General features: G+C 34.4%; 1 protein-coding gene across 9 annotated transcripts in view; it reads right to left on the bottom strand.

Annotated features, from left to right (window-relative positions):
* PIK3CB (phosphatidylinositol-4,5-bisphosphate 3-kinase catalytic subunit beta) overlaps window positions 1-19,520 on the bottom strand; it is a 171,086-nt gene that overhangs the window by 40,740 nt on the left and 110,826 nt on the right. For all 9 annotated transcript variants that reach the window (XM_049628744.1, XM_049628747.1, XM_049628748.1 and 6 more), the window contains 5 exons: window positions 18,414-18,665; window positions 16,520-16,616; window positions 13,493-13,623; window positions 9,807-9,857; window positions 2,932-3,120 (listed from right to left, as the gene is read on the bottom strand). In XM_049628744.1, the coding sequence (XP_049484701.1) occupies window positions 2,932-3,120; window positions 9,807-9,857; window positions 13,493-13,623; window positions 16,520-16,616; window positions 18,414-18,665 (720 nt within the window). The remainder of the gene's footprint in view (window positions 1-2,931; window positions 3,121-9,806; window positions 9,858-13,492; window positions 13,624-16,519; window positions 16,617-18,413; window positions 18,666-19,520) is intronic.

The raw sequence follows: 19,520 nt of genomic DNA, 5'->3' as shown, positions 1-19,520 counted from the left end.
GTCCTACCGCCTCTCAAAATAAATAAACTTTAAAAAAATTAACTTAATTTTTCTATTATTTTACATTTACAGAAAAAAATAACACTTCTGAATTATGGGGACAGGGCTATTAGAGAAAAAATGTCTAAAAATGCTCCTAACAAGTGTAATAATGAAAAAAGGTTTGACACATACTGGTTTAAAGATATGAAACACCTACCTCAGACCACTTTTTATCACTGATGAGACCACCCTCCCCACTTTGCCCGAAGTTCTAATAGACCAACAGTCCTCATTATGGAAAGAGGAGTCAAGAGGGACCATTTCCTGAGGGTCTGAAACAGTAGTTAAAAAAAACTAGCATCCCCAGTTAACACATGGACTACAACACTACACACAAAAACAATACAGGGCAGATAACATTCTGTAATACTAGATGGTTAAACTATGCTGGGAATTAAAAAGAGCACTACTATTGGAAAGAAGTTACCTTTGGTAAGATTACTTACAATTATTAAAGAATTGATTATATAAATGTAAACTAAAAAAATTTGCAAAACTCACTACTTTTGTTTGAGGAAAGCTATGAGAGTGAATAGGGAAAATCTGACTCAGACATATAAATAATGAAAGCAGTACCAATTAACTACCAGCCTTTTGCAAAGACTATCGAAACCCCTTCCACAATATGTCAACAGAATATTTTCCTGTGGATTAATGGAAGGCTACTCTTTTTTAAATCTTGGGGCAGTAGAGAAGCTGCTCTTCTACAGAATTTTCACCCACAGCTTTTGCCTTTAGTATTTATTGGAATACAAACTTTGCACCAGGCTCTGGCTCTCTACTTCTTAAGACAGTCAATTTATTAAAAATTCAGTTTGTATATTTTTTGCACTCATTCACTGTAACTGGCAATGGGACAAAGTTGTGAAAGCAAGCATGTTACTTTTTTTTTTTTTAACTTTTTTAACGTTTATTTATTATTGAGAGACGGAGAGAGACAAAGCATGAGCATGGGAGGGACAGAGAGATGGGGAAACATAGAATCCGAAGCAGGTTCCAGGCTCTGAGCTGAAAGCACAGAGCCCGACGTGGGGCTCAAACTCACAAACCGAAAGATCATGACCTGAGCGGAAGTCGGACACTGAGCCACCCAGGAGCCCCGAGCACATTACTATTTATTCCATCAACTTTTTTTCTCAAAACTACTAAAAAAGAGGATTAGGATTGGCTTTCTTCTATTGAAATGGAGGACATTAGGTTATATCTGAAAACAATGCTTTAGATTACCTCATGGAAATGAGACAAGTATGCTAAATTCCCAAAAGTAAAAAAAATTTCTGTCCCCAGGGTTCAAATAAAGAAATATTATGCATAAACTGGCTCATTCCATTTTCTGACAGTTGACCTAAGAAACCTCTCTCTCAGATATCCTTAAGAGTACAGCCAAAAATTTCTTCTATTTTAATGCTATACAAAATAATAATATGATGGATTTCTTGGATAAGCAGTTAGAACTGAACACTAATGGATACATTAGAAGCAGACAAATGTGTTAAATAAAAAATGCTTATATCTTATGTTCCACCGTTACAGGGGTTTCATAGAAAACTAACCTTGAATGTAAATAAGTAAGTAGTCAGAAGATAACTATGTCAAAACAATCAAAACCTATCTAAATGACAAAAATAGTTCCTTTTCAGAGTAAACAATGTTCATATGGTCTAACTGTATAAACAGTTTAAATGAGGTACATTATAATACGATTAGGTAACATGATTCAAAAAATTGTTAAATACTAGAAATAAACTCAAGAGAAGTCCTTTCTAAACTCTAAACTTAGAGAAGTAAAATAATAAAATAAAATAAAATAAATTTTAAATATATATGATTAAAATAAATATGCATTTCTTGAAAATCTTTAAAAGTCATTTTATGGGGCACCTGGGTAGCTCAGTCTGTTAGGCATCGACATCAGCTCAGGTCATGATTCTCACAGCTCATGAGTTTGAGCCCCACATCAGGCTCTGACCTGACACCTCAGCCTGCTCAGACTCTGTGTCCCTCTCTCACTCTGCCCCTCCCCCACTCATTCTCGCTCTCTTGCTCTCTCAAGAACGTTAAAAAAATTTTTTTTAAGTCATTATAGATTTTACACCTGAAACGAATATAACGCTAATATAACTAGAATTAAAAAAATTTTTTTAAGTTGCTATAGATTTACTAAGACCAGAAAACTTTTAAAAAGATCAGTTGAATTCAAACAAGTAAGGTAAACAAATTTGGTTATTTTAAACATACCAAATGTATTCATTCTGATTAAAAAACCATTTCAAGGATCTTTCTATAGAACACTGATAACCACTGCATTTAATAAATGACAGTGCTTTTTCCAGCGTTCTGAAAATTAAATCAAGAAACTAAAATTTGTTTGGCTCTTTGGAACAATTTTTTTCCTTTCTTTATTCTGCCTCAAGGCAAACATTCATCAATACTGCCCAAAAGTGATCTAAAAGGTTTATGCTCTAAAACATCAGCTTCTAGAAAGAGGTAATTTTCAACAATACATGTTCATTTTAGAACAGTCACTGCAAAAATTAAAGTCATTTTAATATTAAAACATTGGAGCTCATTGAATGAAACCGTTAGAAATAATCCAGAACCTACTTACTACGTGCAGGTAGTAATTACAATGATTACACCAAAAGCAATGTTTTAATTGTTCTTAGTGAAAGATATAGAAAACCTACCTAAAATCTGGAATTTTAAAATCTTAAACTTTCTAGTCTATCATTTAGAGTATATGTAAAGGTTTAAAACATGAAAATTTCTCCTATGGAAAATTATCCAATCTATGGAGATATACCTATGTTAGAAAGGACAATGTACATGAAATCAACAAAGTAATATATATTCCCAAAAAGAATTATAAAAATTATCTTTTACTCTTACCTGAGCAACATCTTCAAGTTTATTCCACTTGATCGACAGCAGTAATTTTGGCAGTGACTGTGGGAAATTCTCTCTGCAATCTTGTCGCAAAGTCCAAATAAGATCCATTTCGTTCTCACACAGTTGAGACAAGGGATCCCTGTCCAAGATTTCTTTCAGTACAGCAAGAAACTTTTTTCCACCTCGACTCTAAGAAAGTAAAATACTCATTCATCACATAATTTAATTCTGTGAACAGCACTGGCAAACACTTAGCAAATTTATATACAAGAAATTTATAAACAATTTATGAGCTTTAACATGTAAGATACTAAAAATCGAATTCCTTAAAAAGATTACTAAGGATGGATGCCCTTTTTATATGTTTTATTGATAGAATATTAAATCTGTAAGCTAAGGATGAAGGAAAGAATTATTTTTAAACAGTTCTTACAAAGGGGGGGAAATACGGATTCTTTAAAAGTCCATGTGCAAACACTAGGTGGCAGAATTGCAATTTGGATTAAAAAGTCATTTATTATTTGAACTGAATTTCCTATCTTTCCATTTTAATTTTTAATTTCTATAAACAAATAAAACAACAAAGACAAACCAAACATATGAAGTTTTTAAAAAAGTGTAAGTGTCTTGTTAGCTCAGAGGCATAAAAACCACTGGATTAAGCAATAAATCTTGGATAAAACTAAACATGAAACAAATACAGTTATCCCATTTTCTTTCCCAATCCTTGTAAGAATAAACTAAAATAATGAAGATGGCCCGTGCTATTTTTTGGATCTAGACTCTGAATTATAGTAACATGAAAAAAAAAAAGAGACTCATTTCCCATACTTAAAGAAAAACTTTATCATTTAGGCCAAAATACATTAAAAAAAAAACAAAAAACCTTTCCAGAATAGGAATTTTTAACTGATATTTCATATAAGCATTAAACTAGTTATATTATTTTCTAAAGTAATGAGATTAAAAATAATATATGCACATGTACAAAAGAAAGGGGATTATAATTATCTACACAGACAGAACTGTCTATGTAAAAAATCTGAAAGAATCAACAAAAATATTACCAGAACATAATTAAAGCAAGATTGTAGAACACAGGTTAGTATACAAAAGTAAATTACCTTCCTATATATCAGCAACCTAAGTGCTATTTGAAATTAAAAACCTAATACCACTTACGTTAGCACCCAAAAATATGAAAACTTAGGTATAAAACTAACAAAATATGTACAAAATCTATATGAGGAAAACTACTGAACTCTGGTGAAAGAAATCAAAGAACTAAATAAACAGATATTCCATGTTCATGAATAGTAAGATTCATTACTGTCAGAATGTCAGCTCTTCCCAACGTAATCAACAGATTTAATGCAAACCCAATCAAAATTCTGTAGATGTCAATAAAGCAATTCTAAAGTTATATGGAGAGACAAAAGACCCAGAACAGCCAACACAATAATGAAGAAGCAATAAAGTTGAAGGATTGACACTACCCAACTTAGTAAAAATAAATGTGAAACACAAAACTATAAAACTCCTAGCAGATAATATAAGAGAAAACCTAGATGACCTGGGGTTTGGCAATGGTTTTTTACATATAATACCAAAGGCATGATCCATCAATTAAAGAACCATTAATCTGGATTTCAGTAAATTTAAAATTATCTCCTCTGTGAAAGACACTGTCAAGGGAATGAAGAGAGAAGCTACAGATTGGGAGAAAATACCTGCAAAAAGACTTACCTGATAAAGGACCATTACCCAATTACACAAACAGCTCTTAAAAACTCAACAATTAGAAAATAAACCATCAGACTAAAATATAAGTCCTGAACAGACAGCTCACCAAACAAGGTACAGACGTAACAAGAGCATATAAAACGACGTTTAACATCATATGTCATCAGGGAAAGACAAATTAAACAAATATGAGATAAGACTACACACCTATTAGAATGGCCAAAATCCAGAACACTGACAACATCAAATGCTGTTGAGGATATGGAGCAACTCATATTCACTGCTGGTGGGAATGCAAAACACTGCCAACTGCTTAGAAAGACAGTGTGGCAGTGTCTTACAAAACTAAACATACTCTTACCATACAATCCAGTAATCATGCCCCTTCGTATTTACCAAAAGGAGTTGAAAATTTATGCCCACCAAAAACCCCGCACATGGATGTTTACAGCATCTTTATTCAAAATTGTCAAAATTTAGAAGCAACCAAGATGTCCTTCAGTGGGCGAATGGATAAACTGTAATACATACAGACAACGGAGTATTATTTAACACTAAAAGGAAAAGAGCTTTCATGCCACAAAAAGACATGAAGGACCCTTAAGTACATAGCACTAAGGGAAAGAAGCCAGTTTGAAAAGACTGCATACTCTATGATTCCAACTTACATAACATGTAGAAAAGACCAAACTGTGGAGAGAATAAAAGGATCAGTGGTTGCCAGGGGTAGGGTGGGGAAATGAAGAGGCAAAGCACAGAGGATTCATGGGACAGTAAAAATATTCTGCATAATATGATAGTGATAAAAACATATCACACATTGTCCAAACTCACAAAATATACAACACCAAGAATGAAACCCAAGGTAAACAAACTATGGACTTTGGGTGATTATGATTTGTCAATATAGGTGCATTCTTGGCAACAAATATACCACTTTGGTGAGTGATGTCGCTAATGGGAAAGGGAGATGCATGTGAAGGGATAGGGGTATATGAGAAATCTCTGTACCTTCCTCCTGATTTTGTTGTGACCCTAAAACCGTTCTTTAAAAAAATTATTTTACACACACACACAGAATGTACGATTACAATGGGTTTATATTCAGACCTTCAACCTAAAAATGGTATGCTCTCTTTTACAGGCTTGACAGGGTTTCTCCGAAAAATTATCATGACAAGTCATCAGAATCTGAAAATCAAACTCCTACACTTACTTACACATCTCAAAATGAAACCTGCTGCTGCAAACAACACAGTATAAATTGTTCATGTCAGCGAAACGCAGACTGCTGTTAAATATTGCAAAAAGCTAGCAAACCTACTGTAATTTTGTGAATCAAAATTAGACTCTACAGATCTACTGTAAGTAAATATCCTGAAGACCTATGAGTAAACTAAGAGGGGAAAGCAAGGGGATTGGCTCTATAATTGTACTGTGATTGTTTACCGAGCTATGAAAAGCACAGCACTGAATAAAGCCAAGGTAAAAATAAACAACTACCAGAAATGTGGCAGGAAGCCCAAAGAAAACACAGAATCTTACATTCTTTTGCAAAACCCAAAATAATCAGTAATGAAAACTTACACTGTATAGGGTAAATGGCGATCTTATACACCTGTTCAAATGTTTGAACTAAAGTAAGATAATGGTGGAAAGCAACTAACACTAACATTCATATTCTCTTTTTCTTTACATGTGGATTTTTCAAAAACCATATACATATTATGATATAACAGTGATTACTGACTAGAATAAATCAAAGCAAATACACTTTGCTATAAGCACATCAAAAAAATGAGTGTGGCTTTCCCCCACTTCCCAATGGGGGGGGATATGGGTATGAGGGGGCATGAAAGGAAGAAGCCATCGCTATAACATAAAGGTTCAAGGAGAAACAAGTGTTGATATAGAAGCCACAGGAAGTTGTCCAGAGATCTAGCTAACATAATTAATGAAGGTGGCTACACTAAACAACAGCTTTTTAATGTGCACGAAACATATTTATATTAGAAGGAAATGCTATTTAAGACTTTCACAGCTACAGAGGAGAAGTCAATGTCTGGCTTCAAAGCTTCAAAGGACAGGCAGACTCTCTTGTTAGGGCTCACACAGCCGGTGACTTTAAGTTGAAGCCAGTGCTAAATGACCATTCCAAAATCGGATGGCCCTTAAGAATTATGCTAAATCTACTCTGCCTGTGCTCTATAATAAATGGAACAACAAAGCCTGATGACAGCACATCTGTTTACAACATGGTTTACTGAATATGTTATGCTCACTGTTGAGACCTACTGGTCAGAAAAAAAGATTCTTTTCAAAACTTTAGTACTGACAATGCACCTGGTCATCTAAGGGTTCTGATGGAGATGTACAATTACACTGATGTTGTTTCATGCCAGCTAACACAATATCCACCCTGCAATCCATAGATTAAGGAGTAATTTCAACTTTCAAGCCTTATTATCTAAGAAATACATTTTGTGAGGTCAAAGTTGCCACAGTGATTCCTCTGATGGATGTGGACAAAGTAAATTGAAAACATTCTGGAAAGGATTCACCATTCTAGATGCCATTAAGAACATTCATCATTCATGAAAGAGGTCAAAATATCAACATTAACAAGGAGTTTGGAAGAAGTTGATTCCAACCATCATGGATGACTTTGAGTGTTTCAAGACTTCAGGGGAGGAAGTAACTGCAGATGTGGTAAAAACAGCAAGAGAACCAGAAGTGAAGCCTGAATATGTGACAGACATGATGCAATCTCATGATAAAACGTGAACAGATGAGGACTTGTTTCTTATGGATCAGCAAAGAAAGTGTTAGGTTTATTCATTTTTGAGGCGGGGGGGGGGGAGGGGGCAGCGAGAGGGGGAGACACAGAATCCGAAGCAGGCTGGAGGCTATGAGCCGTGAGCACAGAGCCCGACGCGGGGCTCAGACTCACGACTGTGAGATCATGACCTGAGCCAAAGTCGGATGCTTAGCCAACCAAACCACCCAGGTGCCCCAAAGAAAGTGGTTTCTTGAGATAGAATCTACCACTGGTAAAGATGCTGTGAAGTCTGTTGAAATGACAGCAAAGGATTTAGAATATGACATAAACTTAGTTGATAAAGCAGCAACAGGGATTGAAAGGATGGACTCTAATTTTGAAACAAGTTCTACTGTGGGTAAAATGCTATTAAGCAGATTGCATGCTGCAGAGAAATCGTTCCTAAAAGGAAGAAGAGTCAATTAATGCAGCAAACTTCATTGTGGTCTTATTTTAAGAACTGCCACAGTTACCCCCACCTTCAGCAACTTCCACCCTGATCAGTCAGAAGTCATCAACATCAAGGCAAGAACTTCCACCACCAAACAGATTACAACTTGCTGAAAGCTCAGGTAATGATTAGCACTTTTTAACAAAAAGTGTTTTTAAATTAAGGTATGTACATTGTGTTTTAGGTGTAATGCTGTAGCACATGTAAGATTACAGTACAGTGTAAACATAACTTTTATATGCAGTAGGAAGCCAAAAAATTCATGACTCACTTTATTGTGATATTCCCTTTATTGCAGTGGTCTGGAACAGAACCCATAGTATCCCCAAGGTCTGCCCATAATTGCATGGCAAGCTGATAAGCGTATACTTGCGCTTCTTTTGTGTCATTAAAAAGAAGTGCTCTCAAAGTATTTATGGTAGTAGATGACTTGTACTGCAGGACTACGGATATTTTTGAAAACTCTTAATGGCAAAGCAGAAGACACCCTGAGCCAGACATTTCTCCAACTAGCCAACATTAAATAGAGCTTTGATTCTGTGTAAATGAAAAAAACATACACTCTCTCCATTTTGTCTTCTGGCCTCTATATAATTAACCATTCTATGTAGAATGGCCTTATACTGAAGACACATAAAAACTGTAAACAGACAACATGGTAAGAGAACATTAGGTCAGACTCAGCAAAGTCTTAAATGATCTTAAGAGTAAAAAAATTAAACTAAAAAGTACAGGTGGTAGAAAAATTGCATATGGTGTAAACTAAACAAAGTAATCTACTTTGTAGTTTTTGGGTACAAACAATAGGTATGTGTGGGAGAAATTACTGTTTATTCCTCTGTATGCATTCTGCTCTTCATCCTTTATTAACTAGAATCTTTTTCTGGCCAAGCACATGACTGCCCAGCCTACGACTACATTTCCCAGCCTCACTTGTGGTTAGGTATGGCCATGTGAGGAAGTCCTGATTAATGAGATGTGAGCAGCAATGAGGCATATAAATGATATCTTCAAAAAGAATGGGTACGGCCTCTACTCTTGCTTTCCCTATTCCTTGCTGGCTGCACCATAATACACAAGAAACTGAAGCACCAGTATTAAACTTGAGACAGAAAGTACACACTAACATGACAGAGCACCAAGATGGAAGAAACTGGCTCCCCAGCACTGTAAATCCTGGCCTGATTATATATGCTGTTACATGAGATAAATAAAATTACAGTCTCTTCATTCAACTGAATACTATTCAAAAAGACAGTATTGTCAATCTATGAGGTGGCATAACATCCCTTAAAGACTAGCTGCTGGGGGTGCTTGGCTGGTTCAGTCAGTAGTGCATGCAACTCGTGATCTCACACTGGTGAGTTCAAGCCCTATGTTGAGCATGGAGCCTATATATATATATATATATATATATATATATATATATATATATACTATATGTATATATGTGTGTGTATATATATACGTATATATACATATATATATGTATGTATATATGTATGTATATATATATGTATGTATATATGTATGTATATATATATATATATACACGTATATATATATACGTGTATATATATACACACACATATATACATATAGTATATACATACAGTATATACAATACAATACAATAAAAAAGACGAGCTGCTAAACCTGTGCTTATATCAGAAAAGGGTTTACCACTGAACACAGACCACCTACAAACAGCTGCCATTCAACAAAAAACATAGTATGTACATACTCACATACATTCTCAGGCTATTCTTCCATAAGAGTATGGTCATCTATAAGCTCATTACCATAAATGAGATGAAAGTAACTAATAAGGAGAAAGGGTCCTTTTAAAACCTTGATACTTACTGATACATTAGCACTGTCACTGCTTGCAATCTCAGCTGCCTTCTCGATTATCTGTTAAAAAAAAAACTTTTAAAATTAAATTTTGGCTCTTATATTTGGAAAATTTTAATTGTAAATGATTATAATTGTACTTAGACTAAAAGAAACAACATATGGTCTGGCATTTCTATGCTTTATAATGTAAACATGAATTTTAAATGCAAAATGGTATTATACAGTGATTCCCAATCTTCGAACTTTTTTTTAAATCTTTTTAGAAAATATTTTTATTTATTTTTGAGAGACAGAATGCGAGCAGGGAGGGGTAGAGACAGAGGGGGACAGAGGATCAAAAGCAGGCTGCACACTGACAGCGGCAAGCCCAATATGGGGCTGGAACTCACCAACCATTAGATCATGACCTGAGCCTAAGCTGGACACTCAACTGACTGAGCCACCCAGGCACCCCCCCCCATCCCAATCTTTAAACTCTTGACAACTGGGTATCAAGGGTATTATTATAAGGGACTGTGACTCCTAGGGTGCACTAGCATTGTCTCTAGACAAAATAAGCAATGGCTTGCATATGCATATGAAAGAATTTTAAATACAGGTAAATATTTTCTGCTTAAGAAAATGCAAAGGTATACAAGAGTTACTAAATAAATAGTAAGTTTTTGTCACTGTTTTTCTGAATTAACGTAACAAAAGTAGAGTAACAAGAGACAGCCGTTTGAATTCATTAAGTTCTAAATGGGCTCTGATTCTTTTTTTTAAGTTTATTTATTTTGAGAGAGAGAGAGAGAGAATGAGGTAGGGGCAGAGAGAAAAAGAGGTAAAATGCCAAGCAGGCTCTGCATTGTCAGCACAGAGCTCAAACCCATGAACTGTGAGATCATGACCTGAGCCAAAATCAAGAGTCTGATGGTTAACCAACTGAGCCACCCAGGTGCCCTTTAAAGAGACTCTGATTCTTGAAAAGACGGGAAAAATCAGTGGTTAAAGAATCTGAAGATTTATATCCTGATACTGAGTTATATAATCCTAAATGAATAATTTAACTGTATCCTCAAATGTAAAGTGCAGTGATAACTCTTATCCTATTTCATAGGGTTGTTATAAAAACAAAATGAGATTACAGTCATTAATCAATAACCATAAAATTGACTTGAAAAGCAAAAGGTACACAAGTGATCACAACAAAAACTATTAAATAAAAAGAACACAGGGAACTTTCACCTTTTCTATCTGTATTAACTGATATTTTAAATGATCGCATATAAATTGTACAATTAAAAAAACCCAATAATTATAAACATATTTATACATATTTAAAGAAAAACCCTCTATCTCAAATTCATCTTCAAAGACAGACTAAGAGATTACAAAAGCAAAAAGTTTAGTGACGTAAGCAATATTTTTTTGTTTTTTAAAAACTGGACCTCTCTTGAAATAGCAGGTGAAAACTATTTAAATTTGCAGAGGATGTTCTATTTGTAAAAATGCTTCAAAATGCACCACATTTTATATATATACAATGGAGTATTACTCGGCAATCAAAAAGAATGTAATCTTGCCATTTGCAACTACGTGGATAGAACTAGAGAGTATTACGCTAAGTGAAATTAGCCAGAGAAAGACAAATATCATATGACTTCACTCATATGAGGACATGAATAGACAAAACAGATGAACATAAGGGAAGGGAAGCACAAATAATATAAAAACAGGGAGGGGGACAAAACAGAAGAGACTCTTAAATATGGAGAACAAACAGAGGGTTACTGGAGGGATTGTGGGAGGGGGGGAAGGGCTAAATGGGTAAGGGCACTAAGGAATCTACTCCTGAAATCATTGTTGCACTATATGCTAACTTGGATGTAAATTTAAAAAATTAATTACTTTAAAAAATAATAATAAAATGCACCCCATTTTGGAGCACCTAGGTGGCTCAGTCGGTTCAGTATCTGGCTCTTAATTTTGGCTCAGGTGATGATCTCATGGTTTGTTGGATTGAGTCCTGCACCCAGCTGAGTGCTGAGCGCTCAGAGTCTGCTTGGGATTCTCTCCTCCTACTTTGCTTCTCCCCCCATTTCATCCAAAAGAAACTATAATTGTTGAACTCACACTATAACAACACAAAAATAGTTGTAGCTTATACTATTAAATGTAACACAAGTAGCTATGCCTTCTGGTTAAATTGCTATTCTAAGGAATAAAGCCAAGGCATGAATGCAAAGAGGAGTCAAAATACCTTTTTCTACTCAATGAACACTAAGGTCTATGGTTCTTGACATATCTGAGATTTGAGATTTCTGCTGTAATAACCCCTATTATTACTAATCAAGAAAATACTTTAGAAGAATTTGAAATAAAAAGGCTTATTTTTTTTTTACATTTATTTATTTATTTTGAGAGAGAAACAGCATAAGCGGGTGAGGGGTAGAGAGAGATGGAGTGAGAGAATTGCAAGCCGGCTCTGCACTGACAGATGTGGGGCTTGAATGGACCATGAGATCATGACCTGAGCTGAAACCAACAGTCAGATGCTTAACCAACTGAGCTACCTCGGTGCCCCGAAAAGTTGCTTCTTATGTCGATGAAGTTCAATTAAAATGAGAGTAAAGAAGAAACATTAGGTAACAAGTTTAATTTACATACTACTTTAGAAATCTATTCTATACAGGTCTGGTAGTGCTGGATTTTAAAATACAATTGATTTGAATATTATTTAGTGTGATATCAAATGTATTTATTTAAAATTTTTATTTCTTTTGAAAAACAGAGAGAGAGAGAACATGAGCAGGGGAGGGGGAGAGAGAGGGAGAGACAGAGAGGATCCCAAGCAGGCTCTTCACTGTCAGCACAGAGACCGATGTGAGGCTCTAACGTATAAACCGTGAGATCATGACCTGAGCCAAAATCATGAGTCGAATGCTTAGCTGACCGGTATATTATCAATTTTTAAGGGAAGTTTATTCTCACATAGATTAAGGAAATAAAATAAATTAGTTATTCTCTGAGAATTTGCTTCAAGATTTTCTCATAAAAATCAGCATCAATCACACGTGAAGCAATGATGCCAAGCCTGAAGATAAAACATATGACAACTTAGCTCTCTTAGAATATAAATTAGCAAAGCCCCATTTTCAAATCCACGAGATACCCTCCAGATTGCCAAGATAAGCAGTTTGTATACTAAGGAAATGTGTTTAGAAATGGAAGTCCTTGGTATAGATTCTACATAAATAACAGTACCTTAGGAAGTCTTCCTGATAGTAATATTCAACATAAATTATCTGTTCTTTGAATACCAATTCTAACAACAAGCAGTGAATATGTCTTTAATCCCTGAATATGCTGGGCAAGCTTTAAGGACGTTTCACATGCTCAGATTTACATATGAATGCATTTACAGCCGTTTTCAATTGAAAAGAACCTCAGAGAACCATTATAATTTCCTCATTTTATAAATGAGAAACCTGACTTCCAGAGATACTATGTTCCACCTGGTCAGTGATGAAGCCAAGACTAAGTAAGAGTTAGCTGGCTCCATGCTCAGTGGTCTTTCCACTGAATCAAGCTGACAACATATGTGACGTTTGGAAAGAAAAAGTTTTCGTAAAGTTTCATTATAAACATGTAGAGCCAAGAACTAACAATTCAATGATTTTCATACATAGTGGCCTTTAAAATAATTAGCTTACCTTATCAAAGGGAGGATAATAATAAGGTTGTTTTTTATTCTCTGGGAATTTGATATGCAAAGCTGTTGCATTTTCTGTATATGGATTTGTCTGAACAGTTCCCATTGGATTCAACATTTCTTCAAGTTCATCTAAAATATGCAAATAATTTTGATTCTTAAAAAATGTTTTTGAAACTAAACTAAAATTCTTAATAGATTTCAACCATGAAAATTATTTTTAAAGTATGTTACCTAAGGAATTTGTCAGATAATTTTATCAGTAAGCCTCTAATTTTCTGTTAATACTTGACACAAGAGTTGAATACGTTTACATACATCTCTAAAATGAGAAAGTTTACAAAAATTAATACGTACCTCACATCTTCCTTCAAATTTGGTAAGAATTCTCAATCTTGAAAAAGACTTAATTGGAATTGCTTCCCATCAAAATAACGTGACCAAAAAATTTTCCTAACTTCATCACATATAGGGATTTCTTATTTTCTGTGGTCACCACAGTACCCAAACTGTTATTTCTGAGGGTCATCAATGACATTCTTTTGAACAAACCTAATGCTATTTATGTTCCTAGATCATTCCATAACTGCTGATACAGTTAAACACCTCTCCAGTAGTCTCTGCAATACTCCATTCAAGTGGTACTGCTATAAACTGCTTCTTTCTTCAAGGCACTGCTCCCACACTCTAAAATGGTCCATTCACAGACTTGTGCATAGGCATCTTACATTTCAATGCTCTCATAAAACCCCGGAGTTCATATAACTTTCATTTCACAGATAAACTATTAAAAAGACATTAAACTCAAGATAAGAGAACAGAATTAGCAGTACATCCTCAAGTCTCCCGTCTGCAAACTAGTATGTCCTTCCTTACACTGATTTTTAGCAGTTGTTCTCTCCTAAGGAAACAAAAGATAAAAATCCATTGTGTCCAGGCCTAATATCCAGATACTATGCACACTCGAATTATTTACCAATGCTAGAAAATCTTCACAAAGTATTTGCAAGTTTCAGGTCCTGATCAATTCTTTGCTCATGTTTAATATCGTCAAATTTCATAGAAGGAAGCAATTCTCATCATTTATACACTTCTAAATCAGATTTCTCAGCAAATTAAAATCTTATACTTATGGTAGCATTATACTTCCTTGTCCCATAACATGCAATCTATCTAAAGTAAAATGTACCATTTTAGTATTCTTATCAGTCCCAAACATATAGAGGTAACCTTGCTTAAAAGGGGTTACAAAAAGGCACTCTAATACATTATAGAGAGTATGAATTGGTACAGTCTCTACTGGAGAGCAATTTGTGATTATTCATCAAACTTACAAATGTATTTACTTTTTTATTTTAAAATTCCAAGTTTTTATTTTTTTTAAAGTTTTTATTTTAATTCGAGTTAGTTAACATAGAGTGATTTATCAGTTTCAGGTGTACAATAACAAATGTATATATTCTTTAACACAATAAACCCATCTCTAGGAAATCTTACACAAATACCTACACATAAGCAAGGTTATTCATTGTAACACTTGCTTAAATTATCAAAAGATAAGTCTACTTTAAAAAGCATCAGCAGCACTCTAGATAGATACATAAGGTTAAAAGGGCAAGAGCAGAACACTGCACAGAAAATGCTACTTTCTTTCAGAATGGAAAAAAAATAGAATATTTCCTAGTGTATACATGAAGAAATCGGGAAAGATATAAAAGCAACCAGAAATGTGATTATATACCCTATAGTGATGACCTAGGGACTCTAGATAATAGATTATTTGGAAAAAAAAAAAAAAGACTATTTGTATTTCAGCCTCCCTCCTACAGGGATAAAGCGACAATTCTAGAGTTGATACATGCAGAGAAAATGTGTTCATTTATTATTTTTCATGTTATGTTTTGTTAGAGATGAAGTCAGGTTCATGGTATGCCAAGTTAATACTGTCCAAAATCATCAATTCTGCTAAAAATACGAGTCAAGTTGCTTGGTGATTCTGGAGAACATGTGTGAATCTAAATTAAGGTTTTGAAAGAAGTATAACTGCTGAAATGCATAACTTTTACTGTTATGACACTCACAGTTTCTCTTAAGAAATGCATAAATGCCTACTATTCTATATTTTGGGAATAACATGATTAATAAAAACTATTACAAGTATATGTAGGAAAGAGCAGAAATTAAAGAATATATATACACATAAAATATTAGAATATGAGGAGTTTTAAATACGTCTGTGAGGAACTGATTATCCAAAACCAGTTTCTCAGATGGCAACTACTAATAAATGAATATTTTCAAACGTCTGTCACCCACAAAATAATTTTAAAATGCACGTAAGTTCACAATTTTATTAACTGTATTAATGAGCTATGAAGGCAGGGGAAAAAAAGAAAACCACTATTACAATGCAAAGCTTACACTAAAAACTTCCAACATTCAAAAAAAAGCAATATGGAATAATGGAAAGAGTCAAGCAATCTTTTGTATAAACCCTGGTTTTGAGCCAATTATGTACGACTGACCAACTTATCATCTCTGAGGTTCACTTTTCTCATCTGTAAAATGGAGATAAAACTATCTACCTTATTGGGGTGCTCTGCATAATATTTAAGAAATACAGACAAATTATAGCTCAAATTTCGGGTTAAAGCCAACTAAACACTTATTGTATTTTTACTATTCCTCCCATATTAGTGGATGTGCCTTCTATTAGTGCAGTAAATTTAGTACAACTAGGCGCAACAAAGGTTGTTATAAGACATTGTTTTTTAGGACAATTTCTCCAAAGCCTGCAAAAATAAAATGTTTAAAACAACAACATATTCATTAAGATAACAAATATATTCAGATATAAATCACTTTTTAAACATATTAAAACCATCTGTGGGAATCTGTTTTAGAAAGAATAATAAAGATATGAAATGAAGGTTTCTTTACTAAACTAAAAGAATAGTGAGTCATAAAGAAACAGTAACTAGTCCACATGCCAAAAGTTACTATTTAAGGATTAGGATATAAATCTTACCAGGAAATGAAGACCAGCTGTGCAATATTATGTCTCCAGATCTCAACTGTCCTTTAAAGTCAAAAACCATTGTATTTACCCATGCTACAGGATAATGCTGTTGAAAAAGATACCATTGCATAAATACGCTGAAAATGAACTTTAGCATGTAAATGTGTACATGCCCTTTGTTTCAAAAATTTAGTTCTAGAAATTGCTAGAGTTCCCGATGATTTCCAAAAAATCATCCAAAATAAAACAAGATATACATGGAAAAATGTTCAAGATCTTTACAGTGGTTCAAGAAAACTCTGAAAGCCAATTAATGTCTCATGATAAAATAACATATCCAAAAAACAGTATTTAATGTATAAACATTGCAAGTGATAAGGAATTTTTAATGATTCAAGAAAATATGCATGATATAATGTCAGGCTGTATGTTTTAAGAGCTTTAAGCCTAAGTAAATCTTACGTAGGAGAAGGCAATGTATTCTGGTATTGTAGAATTTATTAATATTTCTAAAAAGGAAGTGCCAAGCTCACAGACTTACACAGGTATCTAGACCAATTAACTTGGTCACAATTTATCAAAAATACTCATAAATAGTCAAAAGCTTTTAGTAAAATTCTGTACCAGTGGAAGAAAAAACACGGAGGAAATAACTCTTCTGTGACTTTTACATCCTAAAATTTATTTTTTTTAACTATATGGTAATAGCCACAAGAAAAGCCTTGCATTCTCACAGTAAAAAATAAAGGATACAAATACACATACATAAATATAGTAACCAGTTTTTTAAAACAAGTATACAATTCATGCCTCCATGCCTTCTAAACTTATAAGAAAATGAAAAAGACCTGACTAAAAACAGGAAACGGAAGATGAGAATATCAGAACAGGTACACCATCCCTTTTCCACAACCTCAAAATCTAACAAACTCCAAAAACTAAAGGTTTGTCCATAACTCATTTGACAGTGCAGGGCACCTAAGTGGCTCAGTCGGTTGAGCATCCATCTGACTTCGGCTCAGGGCATGATCTCGAGGTTCATGAGTTCCAGCCCCACATCAAGCTTGCTGATGTCAGTGTGTAGCCTGCTTTGGATCCTCTGTCCCCTCTCGCTGCCCCTCCCCACTCACACGCGCACGCAAGCGCTCTCTTTCTCTCAAAAATAAACCTTAAAAAAAAAAAATTTCACTTGACAGTAAAACATGGTCAGAAATGGCATGAACTTAACTGATACTCTTCATTTGTCTCATTCAGTATGAATAGTCACAGATTTCACTGTTGGATACTGATGTGTTTGATTACAGATTTGTGCTCCAGATCCCACAGGGTGTGTTGAGTGAAGTGTGTTGTGTAATCTTTCTAAAATTCAAAAAATTCTGAGTGTTCAAGTATATGTGGCACCTAGAATTTTAGTTAAGGGACTGTGGACATATAATTTTTTAGATCTTTTCATTCATTTTTATCTGTATCTTTTTAAGTTTATTTATTTTGAAAGGGGGGGAATGAGTGAGGAAGGGGCAGAGAGAGGGGGACAGAGAATCTAAAGCAAGTTCTGTGCTGTGAGCACAGAGCCCGACGTGGGGCTCAAACTCACAAACTGTGAGATCATGACCTGAGCCGAAGTCGGACGCTTAAGTGACTGAGCCACCCAGGCACCCCACACCTCTCTCTTCTTAAAAGTATAATATTTATAATAGAACACTTACAGTAGGACATTTGCTAAAACAAATCTGCCAGAAGAGAAAATAAATAAACAGAATATAAAAATGGATATTTATTGTCTTTTTAAAATCACTTCTTATGGACCAAAGTTATATGATAAAATTTCACTTATATTACTCAATTATTTCAAAGAGTCTTAAAATCATTTCATTATAAAAATTTTTCAGTAGTGCATAATTACCACTTTCCCAGATTTCCGGATGGTCTGATATTTAGAGGGATTAATAGTTTTAGTCGATTTTTTCGTTTTCACTTTATCCAAAACTGCATAAATAGCAAAACATAATCGAGCCATTCGTGGCAGGTCACAAATATTTATATCAAATTCCAGTGGTTCATTCCAAATGTGATCATTTTTCCCTGATATCTCTGAGCTTACGATGGTTTTACACAGGAGTTCGGTACCATGAAAAAGGCCAGCCCTGACATGAACCTATAATGAAGGAGACAAAAACAAACACAGATTTATGAACACTGTACTAATGAACACCTCTATTTTGAAGAAAAATCGTATATTGGGAGAAGGAGCATACCAACTCTAGGAAAAACCTTTTGTCCACAGAACCATCAGGCTATAATTAATCAGTAGATACTTCACTAAACTGTTATTTTAACCTATTTTTCACTTAATCCAAGAGGTCTCAATGTATGTATAAACAGATCTACAGAAACCAAGACCATAAATATAAAAACTATTACTATCATATGCTCACTTCCACTGACTTCATTTATTCGGGATCTTGTCTTACTCTTCTGCAAAACTGGAAAGGAAGTGATGGATGGAATGTCTCCCAAGTCTCTCCCTACATTTAAAAAATTTTTATTTCAGAGGGAGAGAGAGAGTGGAGGTGAGGGGCAAAGGGAGGGGGGGGGAGGGAAGGAGGGAGGGGGGGGAGAGAGAGAGAGAGAGAGAGAGAGAGAGAGAGAGAGAATCTTAAGCAGGATTCAATCTTAAGCAAGCTCAGCATGGAGCCTGACATGGTGCTTGCTCCCACAACCCTGCAATCATGACCTGAGTGGAAATCAAGAGTCAGAGGTTTAACCAACTGAACCATCAGGCGCCCTTATTTTCTTACTTTGAAACCATCATCAAGCCTACACTGTGTACAAGCCTATACTGTATAAACTTAAATAAAAAATAAAATAACAAAATACAATATATACTCACTAAAAGCATATTCACATTTTGACAGTACAAAGAAATGAATACAAATAAAACTAGTTGTACTATGACAGTAAGAACATTGGTGAGTTATCCTTCTCTTAAGTTATTTTCAATTATATTTTA

Source organism: Panthera uncia, chromosome C2, assembly GCF_023721935.1.
Source record: "Panthera uncia isolate 11264 chromosome C2, Puncia_PCG_1.0, whole genome shotgun sequence".
NCBI lineage: Eukaryota > Metazoa > Chordata > Mammalia > Carnivora > Felidae > Panthera > Panthera uncia.
This window is presented reverse-complemented; position numbering and strand designations above follow the sequence as displayed.